General features: G+C 43.8%; 1 protein-coding gene across 2 annotated transcripts in view; it reads right to left on the bottom strand.

Annotated features, from left to right (window-relative positions):
• LOC112260106 (stromal interaction molecule 2-like) overlaps nucleotides 1-22,614 on the bottom strand; it is an 84,007-nt gene that overhangs the window by 18,716 nt on the left and 42,677 nt on the right. For both annotated transcript variants that reach the window (XM_042328504.1, XM_042328505.1), the window contains exons 2-5: nucleotides 22,095-22,225; nucleotides 11,933-12,044; nucleotides 11,082-11,193; nucleotides 7,519-7,634 (exon numbers count right to left, since the gene is read on the bottom strand). In XM_042328504.1, coding sequence (XP_042184438.1) covers nucleotides 7,519-7,634; nucleotides 11,082-11,193; nucleotides 11,933-12,044; nucleotides 22,095-22,225 — 471 coding nt within the window. The remainder of the gene's footprint in view (nucleotides 1-7,518; nucleotides 7,635-11,081; nucleotides 11,194-11,932; nucleotides 12,045-22,094; nucleotides 22,226-22,614) is intronic.

The following is a 22,614-nucleotide window of genomic DNA, read 5'->3' as shown; positions in this document are numbered from 1 at the left end:
CCACTGTGTTCTGTTCTGCCTGTTCATTGCAATCGAACCAAATCGGTTTAGCAAAAAATATTTATTTTCATACTCATCTAAAATCTATGAATAAAAAAATCTGAGAATAGTAATATTTTACACACACGAAGGTAACCATAAGCAATCATTTCCGATGAAAAAAGAAACGTGAAAATTGGTGGATATAGCGCTTTGGAAATAAACGATTCGCTTTTTCATCATTTCCTTGATGTTTGATAAATACTGGCACCAAACAGTCACACATACCTCAGAGCGCGACGTGCGTTTGTTGTTGGTGAACGCTGAAACCTCAACTAAAGATCTCGGTTTAAAAGCTGACATTGTTTTTATATACTTTTATTTTGAATCCTGCGGCTCTGTTGGGCTAAATTGCTGTGAGCGCTGCTATCTGTCCCGGCATCTCTCCCCCCGTATAGGGGGAGAGAAAGCCCAGCTAGCCTAGCTGGCCTGGAGTTCTCAAATGGAGGCCGCTATTGAATGTTTCCATTGTTGCAGCGTTTACTTTGCTTTGTTCCGCGACAATGTGGACCGCGTTGACTTTCAATGTAGCAACTGCTTGCTTGTGGAGGACTACAGTAGCGAAGTAGCTACTCTTAGCAAGCAAGTAGCTAACCTACTGGGGAACCCACGCCCACCTACTTTTTATTTTTCTTCCACCCCAGTAGCCGGACGCCGCTCTGGTGTGGTGGAAGTTTTGCCGCTGTGTCGGCACTCCACAGCTGACTGGCAGGCGCTAGGCAGGGTTCCATCCCCGAAGGGGTTTCCCCCTTCCCTGGAGAATGGAGCTGGTCTCGACCCAACCAACCAGGCGGTCTCCTCTGGCAATGGGGGTCTCCATGGAGATGTTGAGCCGGGACTGACAGACCAGAAACAGCTTTGACGCCCTGGATCCAGAGGTTCCGGCGTCTTCGTCCGTGGTGGCTTCCCAATCCAGATCGGATCCGGAGGAACCTGCGTCTTCGTCCTTGGCTCTGTCTCGCTCTCTCGGGTGGCTTCTACCTCGGGTTCAGCTCATCGGAGCTCACCAGACCGCGAGGCTGCCTGAAAGACCGGCACATTCAACATCACCAGCTGTCATCATAGGCAGCTCTATCGTGAGAAACATCTCAGTCTCCAAGACAAAAACCCTGTTCCACCCAGGAGCACGAGTACGGGACATAACAAGGCTGCTTCCGACTGTTCTACCACAGATGCCGGGAGCTGACACTGTCGTAGTCCATGTGGGTGTGAAAGATTAAGCAGACTGCTGGCATTATACATTGCTCAAAAAAATAAAGGCAACACAATGTAACTCCAAGTCAATCACACTTCTGTGAAATCAAACTGTCCACTTAGGAAGCAACACTGATTGACAATACAATTCAAATCAAATTTTATTTGTCACATACACATGGTTAGCAGATGTTAATGCGAGTGTAGCGAAATGCTTGTGCTTCTAGTTCCGACAATGCAGAAATAACCAACAAGTAATCTAACTAACAATTCCAAAACTACTGTCTTGTACACAGTGTAAGGGGATAAAGAATATGTACATAAGGATATATGAATGAGTGATGGTACAGAGCAGCATAGGCAAGATACAGTAGCTGATATCGAGTACAGTATATACATATGAGATGAGTATGTAAACAAAGTGGCATAGTTAAAGTGGCTAGTGATACATGTATTACATAAGGATGCAGTCGATGATATAGAGTACAGTATATACGTATGCATATGAGATGAATAATGTAGGGTATGTAAACATTATATAAGGTAGCATTGTTTAAAGTGGCTAGTGATATATTTACATCATTTCCCATCAATTCCCATTATTAAAGTGGCTGGAGTTGAGTCAGTGTCAGTGTCAGTGTGTTGGCAGCAGCCACTCAATGTTAGTGGTGGCTGTTTAACAGTCTGATGGCCTTGAGATAGAAGCTGTTTTTCAGTCTCTCGGTCCCAGCTTTGATGCACCTGTACTGACCTCGCCTTCTGGATGATAGCGGGGTGAACAGGCAGTGGCTCGGGTGGTTGATGTCCTTGATGATCTTTATGGCCTTCCTGTAACATCGGGTGGTGTAGGTGTCCTGGAGGGCAGGTAGTTTGCCCCCGGTGATGCGTTGTGCAGACCTCACTACCCTCTGGAGAGCCTTACGGTTGAGGGCGGAGCAGTTGCCGTACCAGGCAGTGATACAGCCCGCCAGGATGCTCTCGATTGTGCATCTGTAGAAGTTTGTGAGTGCTTTTGGTGACAAGCCGAATTTCTTCAGCCTCCTGAGGTTGAAGAGGCGCTGCTGCGCCTTCTTCACGATGCTGTCTGTGTGAGTGGACCAATTCAGTTTGTCTGTGATGTGTATGCCGAGGAACTTAAAACTTGCTACCCTCTCCACTACTGTTCCATCGATGTGGATAGGGGGTGTTCCCTCTGCTGTTTCCTGAAGTCCACAATCATCTCCTTAGTTTTGTTGACGTTGAGTGTGAGGTTATTTTCCTGACACCACACTCCGAGGGCCCTCACCTCCTCCCTGTAGGCCGTCTCGTTGTTGTTGGTAATCAAGCCTACCACTGTTGTGTCGTCCGCAAACTTGATGATTGAGTTGGAGGCGTGCGTGGCCACGCAGTCGTGGGTGAACAGGGAGTACAGGAGAGGGCTCAGAACGCACCCTTGTGGGGCCCCAGTGTTGAGGATCAGCGGGGAGGAGATGTTGTTGCCTACCCTCACCACCTGGGGGCGGCCCGTCAGGAAGTCCAGTACCCAGTTGCACAGGGCGGGGTCGAGACCCAGGGTCTCGAGCTTGATGACGAGCTTGGAGGGTACTATGGTGTTGAATGCCGAGCTGTAGTCGATGAACAGCATTCTCACATAGGTATTCCTCTTGTCCAGATGGGTTAGGGCAGTGTGCAGTGTGGTTGAGATTGCATCGTCTGTGGACCTATTTGGGCGGTAAGCAAATTGGAGTGGGTCTAGGGTGTCAGGTAGGGTGGAGGTGATATGGTCCTTGACTAGTCTCTCAAAGCACTTCATGATGACGGATGTGAGTGCTACGGGGCGGTAGTCGTTTAGCTCAGTTACCTTAGCTTTCTTGGGAACAGGAACAATGGTGGCCCTCTTGAAGCATGTGGGAACAGCAGACTGGTATAGGGATTGATTGAATATGTCCGTAAACACACCGGCCAGCTGGTCTGTGCATGCTCTGAGGGCGCGGCTGGGGATGCCGTCTGGGCCTGCAGCCTTGCGAGGGTTAACACGTTTAAATGTCTTACTCACCTCGGCTGCAGTGAAGGAGAGACCGCATGTTTTCATTGCAGGCCGTGTCAGTGGCACTGTATTGTCCTCAAAGCGGGCAAAAAGTTATTTAGTCTGCCTGGGAGCAAGACATCCTGGTCTGTGACTGGGCTGAATTTCTTCCTGTAGTCCGTGATTGACTGTAGACCCTGCCACATGCCTCTTGTGTCTGAGCCGTTGAATTGAGATTCTACTTTGTCTCTGTACTGGCGCTTAGCTTGTTTAATAGCCTTGCGGAGGGAATAGCTGCACTGTTTGTATTCAGTCATGTCACCAGACACCTTGCCCTGATTAAAAGCAGTGGTTCGCGCTTTCATTTTCACACGAATGCTGCCATCAATCCACGGTTTCTGGTTAGGGAATGTTTTAATCGTTGCTATGGGAACGACATCTTCAACGCACGTTCTAATGAACTCGCACACCGAATCAGCGTATTCATCAATGTTGTTGTCTGACGCAATACGAAACATCTCCCAGTCCATGTGATGGAAGCAGTCTTGGAGTGTGGAGTCAGCTTGGTCGGACCAGCGTTGGACAGACCTCAGCGTGGGAGCTTCTTGTTTTAGTTTCTGTCTGTAGGCAGGGATCAACAAAATGGAGTCGTGGTCAGCTTTTCCGAAAGGGGAACGGGGCAGGGCCTTATATGCGTCGCGGAAGTTAGAGTAACAATGATCCAAGGTCTTTCCACCCCTGGTTGCGCAATCGATATGCTGATAAAATTTAGGGAGTCTTGTTTTCAGATTAGCCTTGTTAAAATCCCCAGCTACAATGAATGCAGCCTCCGGATAAATCGTTTCCAGTTTGCAGAGAGTTAAATAAAGTTCGTTCAGAGCCATCGATGTGTCTGCTTGGGGGGGGGGATATATACGGCTGTGATTATAATCGAAGAGAATTCTCTTGGTAGATAATGCGGTCTACATTTGATTGTGAGGAATTCTAAATCAGGTGAACAGAAGGATTTGAGTTCCTGTATGTTTCTTTCATCACACCATGTCACGTTGGCCATCAGGCATACGCCCCCGCCCCTCTTCTTACCAGAAAGATGTTTGTTTCTGTCGGCGCGATGCGTGGAGAAACCCGCTGGCTGCACCGCTTCGGATAGCGTCGTTCCAGTGAGCCATGTTTCCGTGAAACAAAGAACGTTACAGTCTCTGATGTCCCTCTGGAATGCTACCCTTGCTCGGATTTCATCAACCTTGTTGTCAAGAGACTGGACATTGGCAAGAAGAATGCTAGGGAGTGGTGCACGGTGTGCCCGTCTCCGGAGTCTGACCAGAAGACCGCCTCGTTTCCCTCTTTTTCGGAGTCGTCTTTTTGGGTCGCTGCATGGAATCCACTCCGTTGTCCTGTTTGTAAGGCAGAACACAGGATCCGCGTCGCGAAAAACATATTCTTGGTCGTACTGATGGTGAGTTGACGCTGATCTTATATTCAGTAGTTCTTCTCGACTGTATGTAATGAAACCTAAGATGACCTGGGGTACTAATGTAATAAATAACACGTAAAAAAACAAAAACCTGCATAGTTTCCTAGGAACGCGAAGCGAGGCGGCCATCTCTGTCGGCATTAACAATGTCTACACTTTATTTCTGATCAATTTGATGTTATTTTAATGGACAAAAACAAGGACATTTCTAAGTGACCCCAAACTTTTGAACGGTAGTGTATGTGTGGAGTACATGGAAGGAATAGAGTGGGAAGGGGGATAGAGGAGGGTGGAAGGGAGTTGAGGGGGATGGAGGGATCTCTAGGGTGTCAGGGGTGTTGTTTCCCCCCCTTACCCTACATTTCACATGCTGTTGTGCAAATGGAATAGACAACAGTTGGAAATTATAGGCAATTAGCAAGACACCCCCAATAAAGGAGTGGTTCTGCAGGTGATAACCACAGACCACTTCTCAGTTCCGATGCTTCCTGGGTGATATTTTGGTCACTTTGGAATGCTGGCGGTGCTTTCACTCTAGTGGTAGCATGAGACGGAGTCTACAACCCACACAAGTGGCTCAGGTAGTGCAGCTCATACATGATGGCACATCAATGCGAGCTGTGGCAAGAAGGTTTGCTGTGTCTGTCAGCGTAGTGTTCAGAGCATGGAGGCGCTACCAGGAGACAGGCCAGTACATCAGGAGACGCGGAGGAGGCCGTAGGAGGGCAACAACCCAGCAGCAGGACCGCTACCTCCACCTTTTGTGCAAGGAGGAGCAGGAGGAGCACTGCCAGAGCCCTGCAAAATGACCTCCAGCAGGCCACAAATGTGCATGTGTCTGCTCAAACGGTCAGAAACAGACTCCATGGGTGGTATGAGGGCCCAGCGTCCACAGGTGGGGGTTGTGCTTACAGCCAAACACCATGCAGGACGTTTGGCATTTGCCAGAGAACACCAAGATTGGCAAATTCGCCACTGGCGCCCTGTGCTCTTCACAGATGAAAGCAGGTTCACACTGAGCACATGTGACAGATGTGACAGTCTGGAGACGCCGTGGAGAACGTTCTGCTGCCTGCAACAACCTCCAGCATGACCGGTTTGGCGGTGGGTCAGTCATGGTGTGGGTGGCATTTCTTTGGGGAGCCACACAGCCCTCCATGTGCTCGCCAGAGGTAGCCTGACTGCCATTAGGTACCGAGATGAGATACTCAGACCCCTTGTGAGACCATATGCTGGTGCGGTTGGCCCTGGGTTCCTCCTAATGCAAGACAATGCTAGACCTCATGTGGCTGGAGTGTGTCAGCAGTTCCTGCAAGAGGAAGGCATTGATGCTATGGACTGGCCCGCCCGTTCCCCAGACCTGAATCCAATTGAGCACATCTGGAACATCATGTCTCGCTCCATCCACCAACGCCACGTTGCACCAGACTGTCCAGGAGTTGGCAGATGCTTTAGTCCAGGTCTGGGAGGAGATCCCTCAGGAGACCATCCACCACCTCATCAGGAGCATGCCCAGGCATTGTAGGGAGGTCATTCAGGCATGTGGAGGCCACACACACTACTGAGCCTCATTTTGACTTGTTTAAGGACATTACATCAAAATTGGATCAGCCTGTAGTGTGGTTTTCCACTTTCATTTTGAGTGTGACTCCAAATCCAGACCTCCATGGGTTGATAAATTTGATTTCCATTGATAATTTTTGTGTGATTTTGTTGTCAGCACATTCAACTATGTAAAGAAAAAAGTATTTAATAAGAATATTTAATTCATTCAGATCTAGGATGTGTTATTTTAGTGTTCCCTTTATTTTTTTGAGCAGTGTACATCTGGCTAAAAGACTACTGTAGCTCTGCTGGAGTCACTTTTATTGACAACTTCTAGAAACAGAAGATACTCCACAGGAATGACGGAGTCCATCCAAATCATCATGGCCCCAGGACTCTTGTCCAGGCATTTCAAGGCTGCGTTGAAACAATGACTGGCAAATTATCCAAGACCAGCTCAGTTAATCCCTACCATTGTGACAATGTGTCGTCATAATGCTGCATCAGATGTGCATGATCTTAGGAGCCGTGGCAAATACAATGCAAGTCATTTAATTGATTTAATTGACCCCTAATTGCACCGAATACGTCGGTTTATCCTACAACTATTGTAAGCAGTTATCATGAGCCTAAAAACCAGAGTTACACTGTTAGCACTGAGGCGGTGTTCAATAGTAGGAAGACCACTTTATGCAGTTCCCCTGCACTATCAGCTCCAATGTAAATAACATGAGTAAGTCTACCTCTGTTTTTAATGCTTTACTGGGAAGCTTATCAATCAAGCAACCCAGAAAAGTCCTAAAAATAGCCCATATTAACATATGTAGCCTAAGCAACAAGGTCCATGAAGTCAATAACTTGCTTGTAACAGATGACAACATTATTCTGACTATCTCTGAAACTCACTTAGATAATACCTTTGATGATACAGTGGTAGCAATACATGGTTATAACATCTCAAGCAGTAAAATTTGATTTAAAAAAAAAAAAACGTTTCAAAAACACCTTATAGAACAGCAGGGACTGTGAAGCAACAACAACATTGGCACACACACACACACACACACTTAGTACTGTAGATATGTGGTAGTGGTGGAGTAGGGGCCTGAGGGCACACAGTGTGTTGTGAAATCTGTGAATGTGTTGTAACGTTTTCAAATGGTATAAACGGCCTTAATTTTGCCGGACCCCAGGGAGAGTAGCTGCTGCTTTGGCAGCAGCTAAATGGGGATCCAGAATAAATACAAATACAAATACTTACGTAAGGGAGGGCCGAAGAGCACAGCATCTAGTGCTTTTAGATTTAGTTTCTGTTTGTGCCGCTGGTCTAATATCTTTAGCTGACCAGACATAAACGACGGTTCGTTTGCCGCTAATCTGAAATAGAGAGAAAAAGAATGGATTGGTAAAGGGTTGGAAATATTTTCACAATAACTATACTCTTTGTTTAAGAACTTGTTCAACCATGCATACATGGCCAAGTAAGAAAACGTGTGTGTGTTTCTGTATCTCGTCTCATGTGTTAAATGGGCGTTGGTGTGTCTGCGTGTGAGTGTGTGTGTCTGAACGTGCCTGTGTACTTGTGCCACCACCACCATCTTAAACTGGATCAGACAACATGGCAGTCAGCGACACCTGATCCACTGCTGTGACATCGTTTCATGAGTCCGTGCCCACGGGTACGGATGGGGGTGGGGGGTGGGGGGGGAGAAACACAACACCCCTGACCCCCTATACACCCCCACCATCCCCCTCAACTCCCTTCCAACCTCATCTATCCCCCTCCCACTCTATTCTTTCCATGTACTCATTCTATACATACGTCCCACTGGCAGTAAATCTCAATCCTAAAGAGCTTCTAATATAACCGCTCTAACTCTTATTGATGACAACTAAACAGGTGGTTTCAAGTTAAAGTCAATAGATGACACCTTATATAACAAAATCTCCTGCTGACTTCAGGGTCATGATAAAAACTGGGGTGTAAGTACACTAAATTGCACTAATGTGACTACATGGGTAGGGAGATTTTGTGTCAGTTGAAGTGGGTATACGGTGTGTGTGTGTGTGTGTGTGTGTCTGAATGTGCCTGTGTACTCGTGCCACCACCACCATCTTAAACTGGATCAGACAACATGGCAGCCAGAGACACCTGATCCACTGCTGTGACATCGTTTCATGAGTCAGCGCCCGTGGGTAAGGGGGGGAAACAACACCCCTGACACCCTAGAGATCCCTCCATCCCCCTCAACTCCCTTCCACCCTCCTCTATCCCCCTTCCCACTCTATTCCTTCCATGTACTCCACACATACACTACCGTTCAAAAGTTTGGGGTCACTTAGAAATGTCCTTGTTTTTGTCCATTAAAATAACATCAAATTGATCAGAAATAAAGTGTAGACATTGTTAATGTTGTAAATGACTATTGTAGCTGGAAATGGCAGATTTTCTTATGGAATAACTACATAGGCGTACAGAGACCCATTATCAGCAACCCCTGTGTTCCAATGGCACGCGTTGCGTTAGCTAATCCAAGTTTATCATTTTAAAAAGGCTAATTGATCATTAGAAAACCCTTTTGCAATTATGTTAGCACAGCTGAAAACTGTTGTTCTGATTAAAGAAACAAAAAACTGGCCTACTTTAGACCAGTTGAGTATCTGGAGCATCAGCATTTGTGGGTTTGATTACAGGCTCAAAATGGCCAGAAACAAAGAACTATCTTCTGAAACTCGTCAGTCTATTCTTGTTCTGAGAAATGAAGGCTATTCCATGCGAGAAATTGCCAAGAAACTGAAGATCTCGCACAACACTGTACTACTCCCTTCACAGAACAGCACAAACTGTCTCTAACCAGAATAGAAAGAGGAGTGGGAGGCCCCAGTGCACAATTGAGCAAGAGGACAAGTACATTAGTGTCTCGTTTGAGAAACAGATGCCTCACAAATCCTCAACTGGCAGCTGCATTAAATAGTACCTGCAAAACACCAGTCTCAACGTCAACAGTGAAGAGGCGACTCCGGGATGCTGGCCTTCTAGGCAGAGTTACAAAGAAAAAGCCATATCTCAGACTGGCTAATAAAACTAAAAGATTAATATGGACAAATGATCACAGACACTGGCTAGAGGATGAAAAAAGGGTTATGGACAGACGAATCTAAGTTTGAGGTGTTCGGATTACAAAGAAGAACATTTGTGAGAGACAGAAAAAATGAAATGAAAAAATGCTGGAGGAGTGCTTGACGCCATCTGTCAAGCATGGTGGAGGCAATGTGATGGTCCGGGGGTGCTTTGGTGGTAAAGTGGGAGATGTGTACAGGGTAAAAGGGATCTTGAAGAAGGAAGGCCATACCCTGTGGACGGTGCTTAATTGGAGCTAATTCCTCCTACAACAGGACAATGACCCAAAGCATAGCTCCAAACTATGCAATAACTATTTAGGGAAGAAGCAGTCAGCTGGTATTCTGTCTATAATGGAGTGGCCAGAACAGTCACCGGATCTCAACCCTATTGAGCTGTTGTGGGAGCAGCTTGACCGTATGGTACGTACAAAGTGCCCATCAAGCCAATCCAACTGGTGGGAGGTGCTTCAGGAAGCATGGAGTGAAATCTCTTCAGATTACCTCAACAAATTGACAACTAGAATACCAAAGGTCTGCAAGGCTGTAATTGCTGCAAATGGAGGGTTCTTTGACGAAAGCAAAAGTTTGAAGAACACAATTATTTATAACCTTGTCAACGTCTTGACTATATTTCCTTTTCATTTTATGTATGTTCTCATGGAAAACAAGGACATTTCTAAGTGACCTCAAACATTTGAAAGGTAGTGTACGTCCGGTATTCAGTGAATCACAAACCTAACGAGCTTCTAATATAACTGCTCTAACTCTTATTGATGACATCTAAAGAGGCGGTTTCAAGTTATATCAAGGTGTCACATATAGACTAACATAATTGCCTGCTGATATCGGGGTCATGATAAAAACTGGGGTGTAAGTTCACTAAATTGCACTAATGTAACTACATGGGTAGGGAGGTTTTGTGTCGGTCGAAGTGGGTACATGGTGTGTGTGCGTGCCTTTGTGCATATGTGTGTGTCTCTGTGTCACGTTTGGGTAGTTTCTTTCCCATTCCACCTGCACTACCTCACATATCCAGCAGTGGGCAGCATTGGTCTGAGTAGCATTGTGCACACAATTTTTGGGGGTGGTTCTAACCATAGAATTCCTATTAATTTTGTATGATCTCCATGGGCCTAGTAAACATAGTAAATATTTGTCATATAACTTTTCTCATGTATTACCTTTTCACATGACAAACACAACCAGTCGATGTTTTCAACGGAGTGTCAAAAAAAAATCACTTTGAAAAGGCGATCCTGTTGGCTACCCACTCACATTTGTACACTCACAAAATAACAGTGCACCCACAATTTGATTAACGTAGAGAGACATCTGTTAAAGACTATAAAAGGGTTATGACATTCTGCGATTGTCATTAGGACCACTACTGTACACGTTTCTCATTTTATTAGTCATATGTAAGGGAGACATACACATGGTATACATCGGCCAACTAAACGCTTACTTGCGGGTTCCTTCTCGACAATGCAACAACAATAAGAAATAATAAAATATAAGAATATGAACATAAAGTAAATGGCTCAGTAGAATGTGTAGCCTGAATTGATGCGTCCACTGCTGTACCCATGCGTCTCGATCTGGGCCACTTGTCTCTGCCTTGGTAAAATGTTAGTGTTGTCCTCGAACCACAACTCATTTTTCGGGCGGGTATACTGAGATGTGGTGTGATAATGTACTCACCGAGGCAGAGTGTTTCCGTTGAACCGGAAGTCTCTGAAGTTCCTCTCATACTGAGGCAGCTCCACCGACTCCTTAAGCCACTGGACTGTGTCATCCGTCGTCCAGTTGTGAACTACAGAAAGAGCGAGAGCAAAATGTTTTTAAAAAACAAAGAGAGTGTCATTTCCCCAAATTTGAAACCCTTATTCAAAGTTTCAAAGAACTCTCTGGTGAGAGTAGGCTACCCATCCTGTTTGGGGAGGACGCAGAGAGCTGTCGGTTGGCAAGGCACTATATTTCTGCCTTCCATAAAACGAGGGACAGTGTCTTACAGACCAACAAACCTGCACACGTGCTCTATGCCATTGTTGTTGTTCAATGTATGGTTATTTTGGCCCTTGGGTTATTGTTGTTACTGTTGTCCCTTTGACAATATTAATTATTATTATTTTAATTACAGTACCAGTCAAAAGTTTGGACACGTACTCATCCAGGGTTTTTCTTTATTTTTTACCTATTTTCTACATTATAGAGTAATACTGAAGATATATTTTAAATCTGCAATGTAGAAAACGTTGAATGAAAGACGTTGAATGAGTAGGTGTGTCCAAACTTTTTGGACTGGCACTGTATGTTGATATTGTAAATCTCAAGTACGCTTTGGCAATGTGTACATTGTTAAGTCAAGCCAATAAAGCAAATGGAATTGAGAGAAAATGTCAGTTACACAATGTCCTATCATTTACAAATGTCTCTTCCCTACCTCCCTCCAGTATTCCCAATCCCTCCAGTACTTCCCTCCAATTCTTGCTCTCTCCCTTCCTCTTTCTCACCCACCCTCCATCCTTCTCTCCGTTCCATCTATCTCCTACCTTCAGAGGTTTTCCAGCCCTTCCACAGCTCCTCTACGGTGATGTGTTGGTCTTCCCTGTGCAGGTTACTGTGTTTGTTGGTTTGCTGTTGCTTCATGTCTTCTCTAATAAACTGCAAGAAGAAAAACACATTTCAGTATTATTCCTGGTTATCCCATGCAGTATATATATAGCATTGTGTCGTTATAGACTTCAATCAAATTGAAGCAGTTAACATGAACTAAATACAGGATGGAAGTTATGACATTGCAGAGAACCCTGAACAACACCAGACATGACTTTCAGTGTGATGTGAGATCTAGTCGTTGTCTTTCTATGGTCAGGCTACGGGTGTTGTTGTTGTGACAATGATGTTTGAGAAGTCTGGACCCAGAGATCCAGTCTCGGCCCCAGGGGAGCCGCCAGGGGGTTTTGGGCCCCATGAAAAGATATCACATTGGGCCCCACTACCACAGGCCACACCAACCCTGCGCAATGCTGTAACCACACACCTCTAGAACCCAATCGACCCATTCAAAGCTTTAATACCTTTGCAGGTTTGCAACTCTCTTGTAGTCCAATATTTACTGTACGATAGTGAGCTGTGTGTGTGTGAGAGCTATGATAATATAACACTGCGCAGACATGCATGCAAACAGTGGAATTCACTATTTGATGCCAGACTGTTCGATACCCTCTATAAGAAATGTGCTAAAGGCCATCTTTTACAGTCTAAATGTCATTTTAATGGTATAATTCTTGAATGGAAAATTCTCTTATTCATTAAATGTTAACTTAAAATAAATAAAACTGAAATGTACATTAACATCTTCAATTAAAATAAAGTAACATTATCATCGGTAGAATGATATAACAAACAAAATAGTAAAAACAGCAGCAGATTTTTTTTAACTAAGTATACATACCAACTAGAAAATAAGCAGCTGTAAAAAAGTGGAAATGGAAAATTGAAAACAAAATGGAAATGAAAAGGCCTGATGGTGGTGCTAGAGGAAAGGTCAAGTGGTCACCAAATCAACAGGTTTCTTCCACTCTGTGTCTTGATTGCCATAACATTTGTTGTGCACAATCCAGCCAGATATATCTTGTTCCATCATGTGTGTAGTGATCCAATATCCATAGCCATGCCATTTAACAGTCATCACTGGCCCTTGCTCAGCCTTACTCACCAAGAGCCCAGCGCCGAGCCTTCTTGCTAGCAAAGTCACTGTTCAAGTCTTTGTCCAGCTTTCCATCTAACTGACTTTCAATGGACAGCATGGCAAGACTGCAAAGCCTGTCCTGGGACATAGAGGACCTCAATATTTTTTTTTTAATAAACATTTTTAAAAATCAGTTTTAGCTTACTGGAAGCTCTCTCGCCACCAGCAACAGTCACAGGCAGTGTGCAAAATATACGTAAATATACGTAACACTTCTCCAAAAATGCTTTGCAGCTGCATCTTACAAGTTGTATTCAGAATACCAAGAGGGGATGGGTGTTCAGGTGTCCTACTTCATTTTGAAACTCAGGTGTCAGATCTCTGGAATACTTCATGATCAGTGATTGGCACACAGAAGGGACTTCATCCTCACTAATCTGCCCAACTTTCAGAACAGCAGGAAATGATTCTACAATTTTTTGCAGTGGTGTGGAACCTAGTGGCCAAGTCACTTATGATGATGTCCATAGAAGTAAAAAAAAAAAAAAAACACTGTGTTCCAAAACACCGTTGCTGCACTGTCCTGAGCCATCTCGTCTTGAGAGATCTCATCATGGGATCTCTTCCTTTTCCTCTGGCGGCTGTGTTCCTTGCTAAATTGAGGTGCAACATCCATTTGCATAGCAATCAGTGTTGCCTCAGACAGGAGAGACTCCCATCCATCTCTAAGAGCCTGCATCTCTTCCTTCAAGGCTCTGATATTGGCTGCCTTCTGTGTCGAGTGAGATTTTTCCTGACTGGAGAATCACATTCCTGTCCTCAATGCATTGCAGTAACTGCAATTATGCCAACTGACATGTCATTCAGGACAATGCTTCTCATGTCCTTCAGTTGGGAGTAGGGCTGGTTTAGGGTTATGGGGAGACCGGGCTGCTGAGGCTGAAGCTGTATCTGTTGGGCCTGGCACCAGGCAGGGGCAGGAACAACTGATTTAGTATGAATAGCTTGCTAAAAGTTTGCCTGCATTGATTAAATGTTTGCTAAAAGATAAGCGAAATGTAAACACTCAATTTTCTGTGAAGATATTAAGTAACTAATGTTAGGCGAGCAAAAGTAGCCTATTTCACTGTAGGCTAACAGGTTCATTTCCACCTCTCACGAACTACGCCCACCTTCCTTTGTGAAAAATTGGGTGACAGTATTCTTTTCCCTCTCCTGTCATTCTTTTCTTTCTTTCCGTTTTTGGAAGCCAGATTTTTCTTTAGGAAGCTGAGACATGCTGCTCCACCGGCACTCCTCACTCGCATTTCACTGTTAGCTAGTACTGTTCCCGCCTGGTTAGGGGGCAGGACCAAACCATTTAATGGAAATAGAGGGGGGGGGGCTCTCTGGATGTTTAAAAAAAATAAAAAATAAAAATAATACTTTCTTAGTCACAGGCCCTTAGAATCGTCCTAACTCCCCCAATACAGTACGGAGCCCCACAGGGCAAGCTCCACAACACACATTCATTCACTCTTTTCTTCTTTTTTAGGGGTTTTGTACATACACACACACACACACACACACACTGAGAGAGGGGGAGGCAGAGGGGGAGAGTCAGAGAGAGAGAGAGAGAGAGATGGAGCAGAGGCAGAGAGATATGGTTTGAATGACTTAAGACAGGTCTATTGCTGCAAGAGACAGCTGATCTAGAATCAGTTCGCAGAGAGACCGGTCTGATATGAATGATTAGAGACAGGTCTGCTACAAGTGATCAAAGCAATACTGAGTATTAGTAGCAACTATGAAACTAATTGAATGCAGTAAGGCAGTGGGGAATTGCATATAGTGATAATCACCACCAACAGAACACATGACACACACATACAAAATAAACAGAAATGTGGACATACGCTTTTGCATTGGCCAGTTATAGGCCAATCAACCATAACAAAAAGGCTAGATATAGGCCACATAATGTGGTTGTTAACCATAAATGTTATCTTGGAGGAATAGCTCAATGTGGTTCTCTGTGTGGGTTGTGTGGGTTGGACTGTCTATGTAATTCATTTCTGTTATATCTTGTGGTCTTGCTGTGTGTTGAGATAAGTTACTGGAATATACTAGCAATATTTAATGTGCTAGGAAGAAAGAACACATTCATGTTTCCACAGAGGGTTCTACATGGAATCCAAAAGGGTTCTACAAACTTTGGTTCCTACTCTGTCACAACCATCTCCTCCATTACTTTTTCATTCGTTGTCATGCCAAACAAAACTCCATTCCAAATGCCCACTGTATTCCAACCATAGAAATATAATGATCATTCTAATTTTATGATTCCAACAGTTTTGATATATAATCGTAAGTAAAATCACAATGTTTGGTACAAAAAAAAAAAAAATATATATATATATAGATATAAAAATCGCAATAGGATTTTTTTGCCCATTATACATTTCAATCCCAATTTCAATCTTGTCTCATCAATGAAACTCCCCAACGGGCTCGGGAGGCAAAGGTCGAGTCATGTATCCTCCGAAACATTACCCGCCAAACCCGGAAGCCAGCCACAATGTTTAGGAGGAAACACCATTCAACTGACAATCGAGGTCAGCTTGCAGGTGCCCAGCCCACCACAAGGACTCGCTAGAGCGTAATGAGCCAAGTAAAGCCCCCCAGGCCAAACCCTCCCCTAACCCGGATGACGCTGGGCCAATTGTGTGCCGTCCTATGGGACTCCCGAATATGAGCGGTTGTGATACAGCCTGGGATCGAACCTAGGTCTGTGGTGACGCCTTTAGCACTGTGATGCAGTGTCTCATTTTCTAACCTTGTTAACCACAGGCTGTTGGTTAAGAAGTGCCTGCTTGCATGCATGAGACTATTCATATACAAACATATTAACAATGTTGGGAGTTTGTTTGCAAACAAACACATTGACAAAGTTCATAATTGAACGTGTGTTTGCTAAATCATGAAACACACAGAGAATCTGACTGCCTATAGGTAGTTATCACAGTAGGAAGTCGTTCCTTCTCTTGCTAGAACAAAATACATAGATGCTGTGTACCGAACTGGTACCGAAAAACCTGCTGTTTCTACTAGTAGAATCACAATGTTTGGCAGTGGCCAACAACATGACTTTGACCCAATCAGAGATCACGAACCTCCACATGTGGGAGTGACAAGAAAAAGGAAAAAAAAATAGAGCACATCTTTCCAGTCTAATACACCATTGACATTATAATTGTTGTAACTAAAACAATAAAGCTCCACAATAAAATTTAAATTCTAGAGTCTTTTACGTCCAGCTAAGGAGTTTTGTGCTTGAAGGATTTTTTTTCTCCAGTCGTTTTGAAAATGTGCACTAGCTTATTAGTTAGCTAGCTAGCAAATGTTGGGATGAGAACAAACAATTAACAAATCAACATGATAATTCAATAAAACTGGGGAAACATTTGTACTACAAGATTACAACAGATACACAGACATGCATTGCCAAACAAAGCTACTGACAACTCCTGGTTTGGAGTATTTTAACAAGGCTGACTGGCTGACGACTTCAAGGTCTTTGCTGTGTGAACACCACATAGAATGACTCAACAACTGTGTTCAGAAGTGATAAGTACTGTCGGCAGGCAAACGTTTGACAATCCTATCGGTGTGTCTGAGCTACAACAAACAATACTGTTGACCCAGTTCAGTTGAAGTGTTTTTCCTCGCAAACACATTGATAAATGTCATAAGTGGACGCTTATTTGTTAACGAACACATTGATCAATTGCACAACTTCCATTTGTTTGCTATTGATGTTATACAATTGTCTTTTTTTTTAAATAGGTAATTTGGTAGCTAAGTCACCGGACATATGACCAGGAAATGATCATCTCACATGGACAGAAAGGTAAATACACACACACACACACACACACACACACACACAAAGAGCTTGTTTTCAGAGGTAGATTCCAGATTGGTCGATTGAGTCTTCCCATGAGCCTCTCCTGCCCTTTCTAACAACTTACTGTAACTCACTACTGATACAGTATCTACAGAATCTTGTTATACAACTGTCTGTCTCTATCCATTTCTCGCTCCATCCATCACACACTCTTCTTCACTCTATCCATCCATCTCTCCTCATCTCTTTCCCTCGCTCCATCATACTCCATCTGTTTTACGATCGCAGATCCCCCCCCTCTCTGTCTCGCTCTGTTTTTGACTCAGTCCATGTCGTTCAGTCTGTCAGTCACCATGACAGAAGACAACCAATTATTATAAACTCAATCATGTCTTGAAATTGAAAAGTTTGCCAATATCGTAATATTTCTCTTCACCAAGTCATTCAGAATTATAACTGAAACCCCCTTTTTACACTATAACAACCTTAGAGTACTAAATGGGTTTTGAAATAATAGATTCATTCATTAGGATCTGATATTTAAAAATTTTGAAGAAAAAAAAAATCCGCACAATTCAAAAGTTTGAACACACCTTCTCATTCAAGGGTTTTTCTTTATTTTGACTATTTTCTACATTGTATAATGATAGTGAAGACATCAAAACTATGAAATAACACATGGAATCATGTAATAACCCCCCGAAAAACAAATCAAAATATATTTTAAATGTGAGATTCTTCAAAGGAGCCACCCTTTGCCTTGATGACAAGCTTTGCACACTCTGGCATTCTCTCAATCAGCTTCATGAGGTAGTCACCTGGAATGCATTTCAATAAATAGATGTGCCTTGTTAAAAGTTAAGAAGGAAAGAAATTCCACAAATTAATGCGTTTGAGTCAATCAGTTGGGTTATGACAAGGTAGTGGTGGTATACAGAAGATAGCCCTATTTTGTGAAATACCAAGTCCATATTATGGCAAGAAAATATCAAATAAGCAAAGAGAAATGACAGTTCTTCATTACTTTAAGACATGAAGGTCAGTCATTCGGGAACTTTGAAAGTCCCTTCAAGTGCAGTCGCAAAAACCATCAAGCTCTATGATGAAACTGGCTCACATGAGGACCGCCACAGGAAAGAAAGACCCAGAGTTACCTCTGCTGCAGATGATAAATTCATTAGAGTTACCAGACTCAGAAATTGCAGCCAAAATAAATGCTTCACAGAGTTCAAGTAACAGACACATCTCAGCATCAAATGTTCAGAGGAGACTCTGGGAATCCAGCCTTCATGGTCAAATTGCTGCAAAGAAACCACTACTAAAGGACACCAATAAGAAGAAGAGACTTGCTTGGGCCAAGAAACACGAGCAATGGATATTAGAACAGTGGAGATCAGTCCTTTGGTCTGATGAGTCCAAATTTGAGATTTTTGGTTCCAAATGCTATGTCTTTGTGAGACGCAGAGTAGGTGAACGGATGATATTCGCATGTGTGGTTTCCACCGTGAAGCATGGAGGAGGAGGTGTGATGGTGCTTTCCTGGTGACACTGACAGTTATTCATTTAGAATTCAAGGCACACTTAACCAGCATGGCTACCACAGCATTCTGCAGCAATACGCCATCCCATCTGGTTTGCGCTTAGTGGGACTATCATTTGTTTTTCAACAGGACGATTAACCAAATCACACCTCCAGGCTGTGTAAGGGCTATTTGACCAAGAAGGAGAGTGATGGGGTGCTGCATCAGATGACCTGGCCTCCACAATCACCTGACCTCAACCCAATTGAGATGGTTTGGGATGAGTTGGACCGCGCAGAGTGAAAGAAAAGCGTTCCAGGTGACTACCTCATGAAGCTGGTTAAGAGAATGCCAAGAGTGTGCAAAGCTGTCAGCAAGGCAAAGGGTGGCTACTTTGAATAATTTAAAATATATTGATTTGTTTAACACTTTTTTGATTACTACATGTTTCCATATGTGTTATAGTTTTGATGTCTTCAATGTTATTCTGCAATGTAGAAAATAGTCAAAATAAAGAAAAACCCTTGAATGAGTAGGTGTGTCCAGACTTTTGATTGGTACTACTATACTATATATAGGGTCACTGACTATCTGTATCTTGTGTTCAACTACTTGTGTTCAGACATCTCCAGATAATGAGAGACATTTCTTCAAAGGGATATGGGCTTACACACACACTAGCACGCATTACATACACATGCGAGCGCACATACACAGAGATCTGCAGTGGTCTCAAAGAAGACATCGCCTGGACCTTCGGATCCGATTCCAACTGACGGGGGTAAAATGCTTGGGCTGTCTTCGGATCGGGGAGCGCTTCCCTCACTTCACAAGTAGCCAATCTACTGGGACACTTAAATACTGTCTTAAATACTATCTCCTAGATACTATCTCCTAGAACCTTTCAAGGCACGCATGCACACACTCGCACACGCAACCCCCCTTACAGTGTGACGTGAATTCTGTTTTTGCAGCTGCCGTCCCTGGCGACCGACCGACCTCACCTCTGCAACAGGCCTCAGCATACTACTAAACACCTCCGCCTCCCCTCCTTCTCTCCATATTCTAATCCACCATATGCAAAGGGAGTTGTGGGTGAGAAGGTGTAAACCCCACTGAAGACATGCTGTGGTAATCAAAGCCCGTGTATATGATGATCATTAAAACTGTATTTTCTGCTTTATATTGTTATGTTATACTCTATTCTTAAGACCTCGTCTGTTTATTAAGGTTTTACACACAGAGACACCACAGCTTAGCAACTCTGTTCTTATTGTATAGTACCAAGGTGAAATGAGTGAGTTACTTTCCAAAAAACCTTGAAGGCAAAGAAGAGGGGGGGGCTTTTTAGACCCTGAGTGTGTGTTGAAGAACTGGGTGAGGCAGGGGGGGAGAGGGTGGGGTGGGAGCAGTGTGTTAGCGGTGTGTGTGTGTTTTTTTAGGAGGTCTGAATGTCTAGCCAGGGATCCTCTAGTTGTGATCAATGCTACAAGTCAGCTTCTCGCCAAGCTGTCCTTCCTTCAATAAATTGTGCCCCCCTGTGTGTGCACTTGTGTGCTTGCGCATGTGTGTGTTTGTATCTGAGAGTGCGTGCAAAATTACAAATATAATCAAGAGTCAATAAAATACCTGAATATAACTTTGCTGACTGAGGCCCAACTCTTCCTCAGACAAACAGGCATTTGTAGACAGTAGCCCAACAAGGGGGTTTGGGGGTTGTAAGGTTTCCTGGGCCAGATGTGGGTTTTAGGGGGTGAGGACATCCCCAAATTGACCTCCTTTTCCCAACCATCATCATCTCACCTGCCACCATCCTCACCCCCGTCACTGTCACCCCTGTTACCTCACCACTGCCAGGAAGAGGGATGGAGGTTACAGTCATGACAGTAACCAATGAGTCATAAAGAGGTTTAACTCTGAGGTCACACATGTACTATTCTCGTCACACTTAATTAAAAACAGACTCAATTTAATCAAAAACAAACTTGTTCCATTAAAAAAATGTAAGTAAATTGAACACTTTCCTGACAAAATCCCCAAAAGGCATTAAATAATGATTAAGGCATTTAATCATTTAATTTCTTCAATAACGAAAGAAGCAAACTAATTTTGCTAAACAAGTTCTGGGAAAGGGTCTATATAAATCCATGAACTTTCAAAGACTTATGCTCTTGATACAGCATGATAGAAGAGAAAAGAGCAGGGACAGTCACATACATACAGTCATACATACAGTCACATACATGTCCCAGGGAATAGTCACATACTCCAGGGTCCAGTTTCTCCTGGGTTCTGATCTAGGATCAGCTACAACAGTCCTCTTACGGGCTTCAAATCTGATCTAAGGACAGCTCAAGGCTTGGAAAAATGAGCAACGCTTTGCCTTCTTGCACTCCAGAAGAGAGGAGCTCCTAAATCATTCTGGTGACCCCCGCCGCCAAAAACAAGGGGGACTCCTCTTTGCCCTTATAAAGTCGAAGGTCAAAACCTTGCTCCGTCATCCCCCGTCACACACATGCATGGACACACAAACACAAATGTGTACACACACACAATAAATGTATGTGTACATATACACGCAAGCACACACAAATGTACACGCATACTCTGATTCTCTTTCACTCACACACACACACCTCCTCGGACGGGGGCCAGCTCCAACATCTCTGCTCTTAGGGGCCTTAAAAGGTTCCATAAATGGCCGCCCCCCTGCTCTTCTGAGATGCCCCCCAGGCCAAGGGCGACGGTATAACAGTTTCTCACACCACTGCAGCTCTGCGAGTTCAAAATTACTCCTGACACACACACACACACACGCATTTCGCCACACTTGCATTAACATCTGCTAACCATGTGTATGTGACAAATAAATTTGATTTGACACACACACACACACACACACATATATATACAGAGAGAGAGAATCTGACCAAAGCCCTTAGTGTTTTTTATTAAAGGCCCATTTGATGAAACTAACACCATAAAAGTCAGAATATTCACATGACAATCTGTCGCCAATTGGATGGAAACCTAGCTTGTGAGGTACTTAATTGTAACCAATAAATTATTTTTTACTGATTTAAAATGGTTACATTCGGCGTTTAAACTAAATTGATTATGAGAGGGCACAGGTCAGAGCAGGTCAGGTATTACTGTCAAACACACTGAGAAAGGCCTACCATATTCTCATTCTCTCTCTTACTTATTTATTCTCTTTCCCTCCCTTCTCTCCACTATCTCCCCACTAGCTTCCTAAGCTGATTATTGGCTTGCAAACATTTTACCATGAATTTATGGGGTTGTTTATGAGGCTAAGGCCCAGTGCAATTCAACCCAAAAGCCACAAAGCATTCCACCTTAACAATGCCCACTCGAAAGAAAACTATCAGAAACAGAAATAACTTTGTAACGGAAATGACCAGGTAACAGAAATGAACAGCTAACAGTGATGACCAGCTTACAGTGATGACCAGCTAACAGTGATGACTTGAAAAATGACCAAGTAACACACATGATTTGGTGACACAAACAACTTGGTGACAGAAATGACCAGGTAACAGACATGACCAGATCATTACACATACATAGACTAATGCTGTATTTGTATCACGCACCTCTACACTCTCGTTGACCTCAATCCCCCCGTCATTGTCGTCGTCCAGCTGTTTGTGGATGACCCGGAGGGCCTCCAGGCTGAAACGGTCTGCGTCGCCCATGCATGGCGGCATCACCGTCAGACAGGGGTCTGAAGGAAGAGAGAGAGTTCAAAGTTCAAATGTTAAAAAGGTCAAACTCAAGTTAAAAGGTCGCTGGCGTGGAGCCGTGTGTATTAATCACATTTATGAACATCCATTTGGCAAGACATTGACAGGTGTACACTGTGAATGATGTGAACAAAACATGACATGCTCTTTCCATGACAGACTGATCAGGTGAATCCAGGTGAAATCTATAATCCCTGAATGGTGTCACCATTTTACTGTCTGGTATGCCATTGCTATTCCACTCACGTGCCAAGATGCCACACTGTTTTCATTTCTGCGCCAGAGAATCCCCCAGCAAATGAGTCTATCAGAATCGTGTTTCCCTTTCAAAAGGACAGTGTGAGGCTAGGTCCGTGCCAATCTGTCTGTG

The sequence above is a fragment of the Oncorhynchus tshawytscha genome, linkage group LG10 (genome assembly GCF_018296145.1).
Source record: "Oncorhynchus tshawytscha isolate Ot180627B linkage group LG10, Otsh_v2.0, whole genome shotgun sequence".
Classification (NCBI taxonomy): domain Eukaryota; kingdom Metazoa; phylum Chordata; class Actinopteri; order Salmoniformes; family Salmonidae; genus Oncorhynchus; species Oncorhynchus tshawytscha.
The sequence above is the reverse complement of the archived record's forward strand: the minus strand, read 5'-3'. Positions and strand labels throughout refer to the sequence as shown.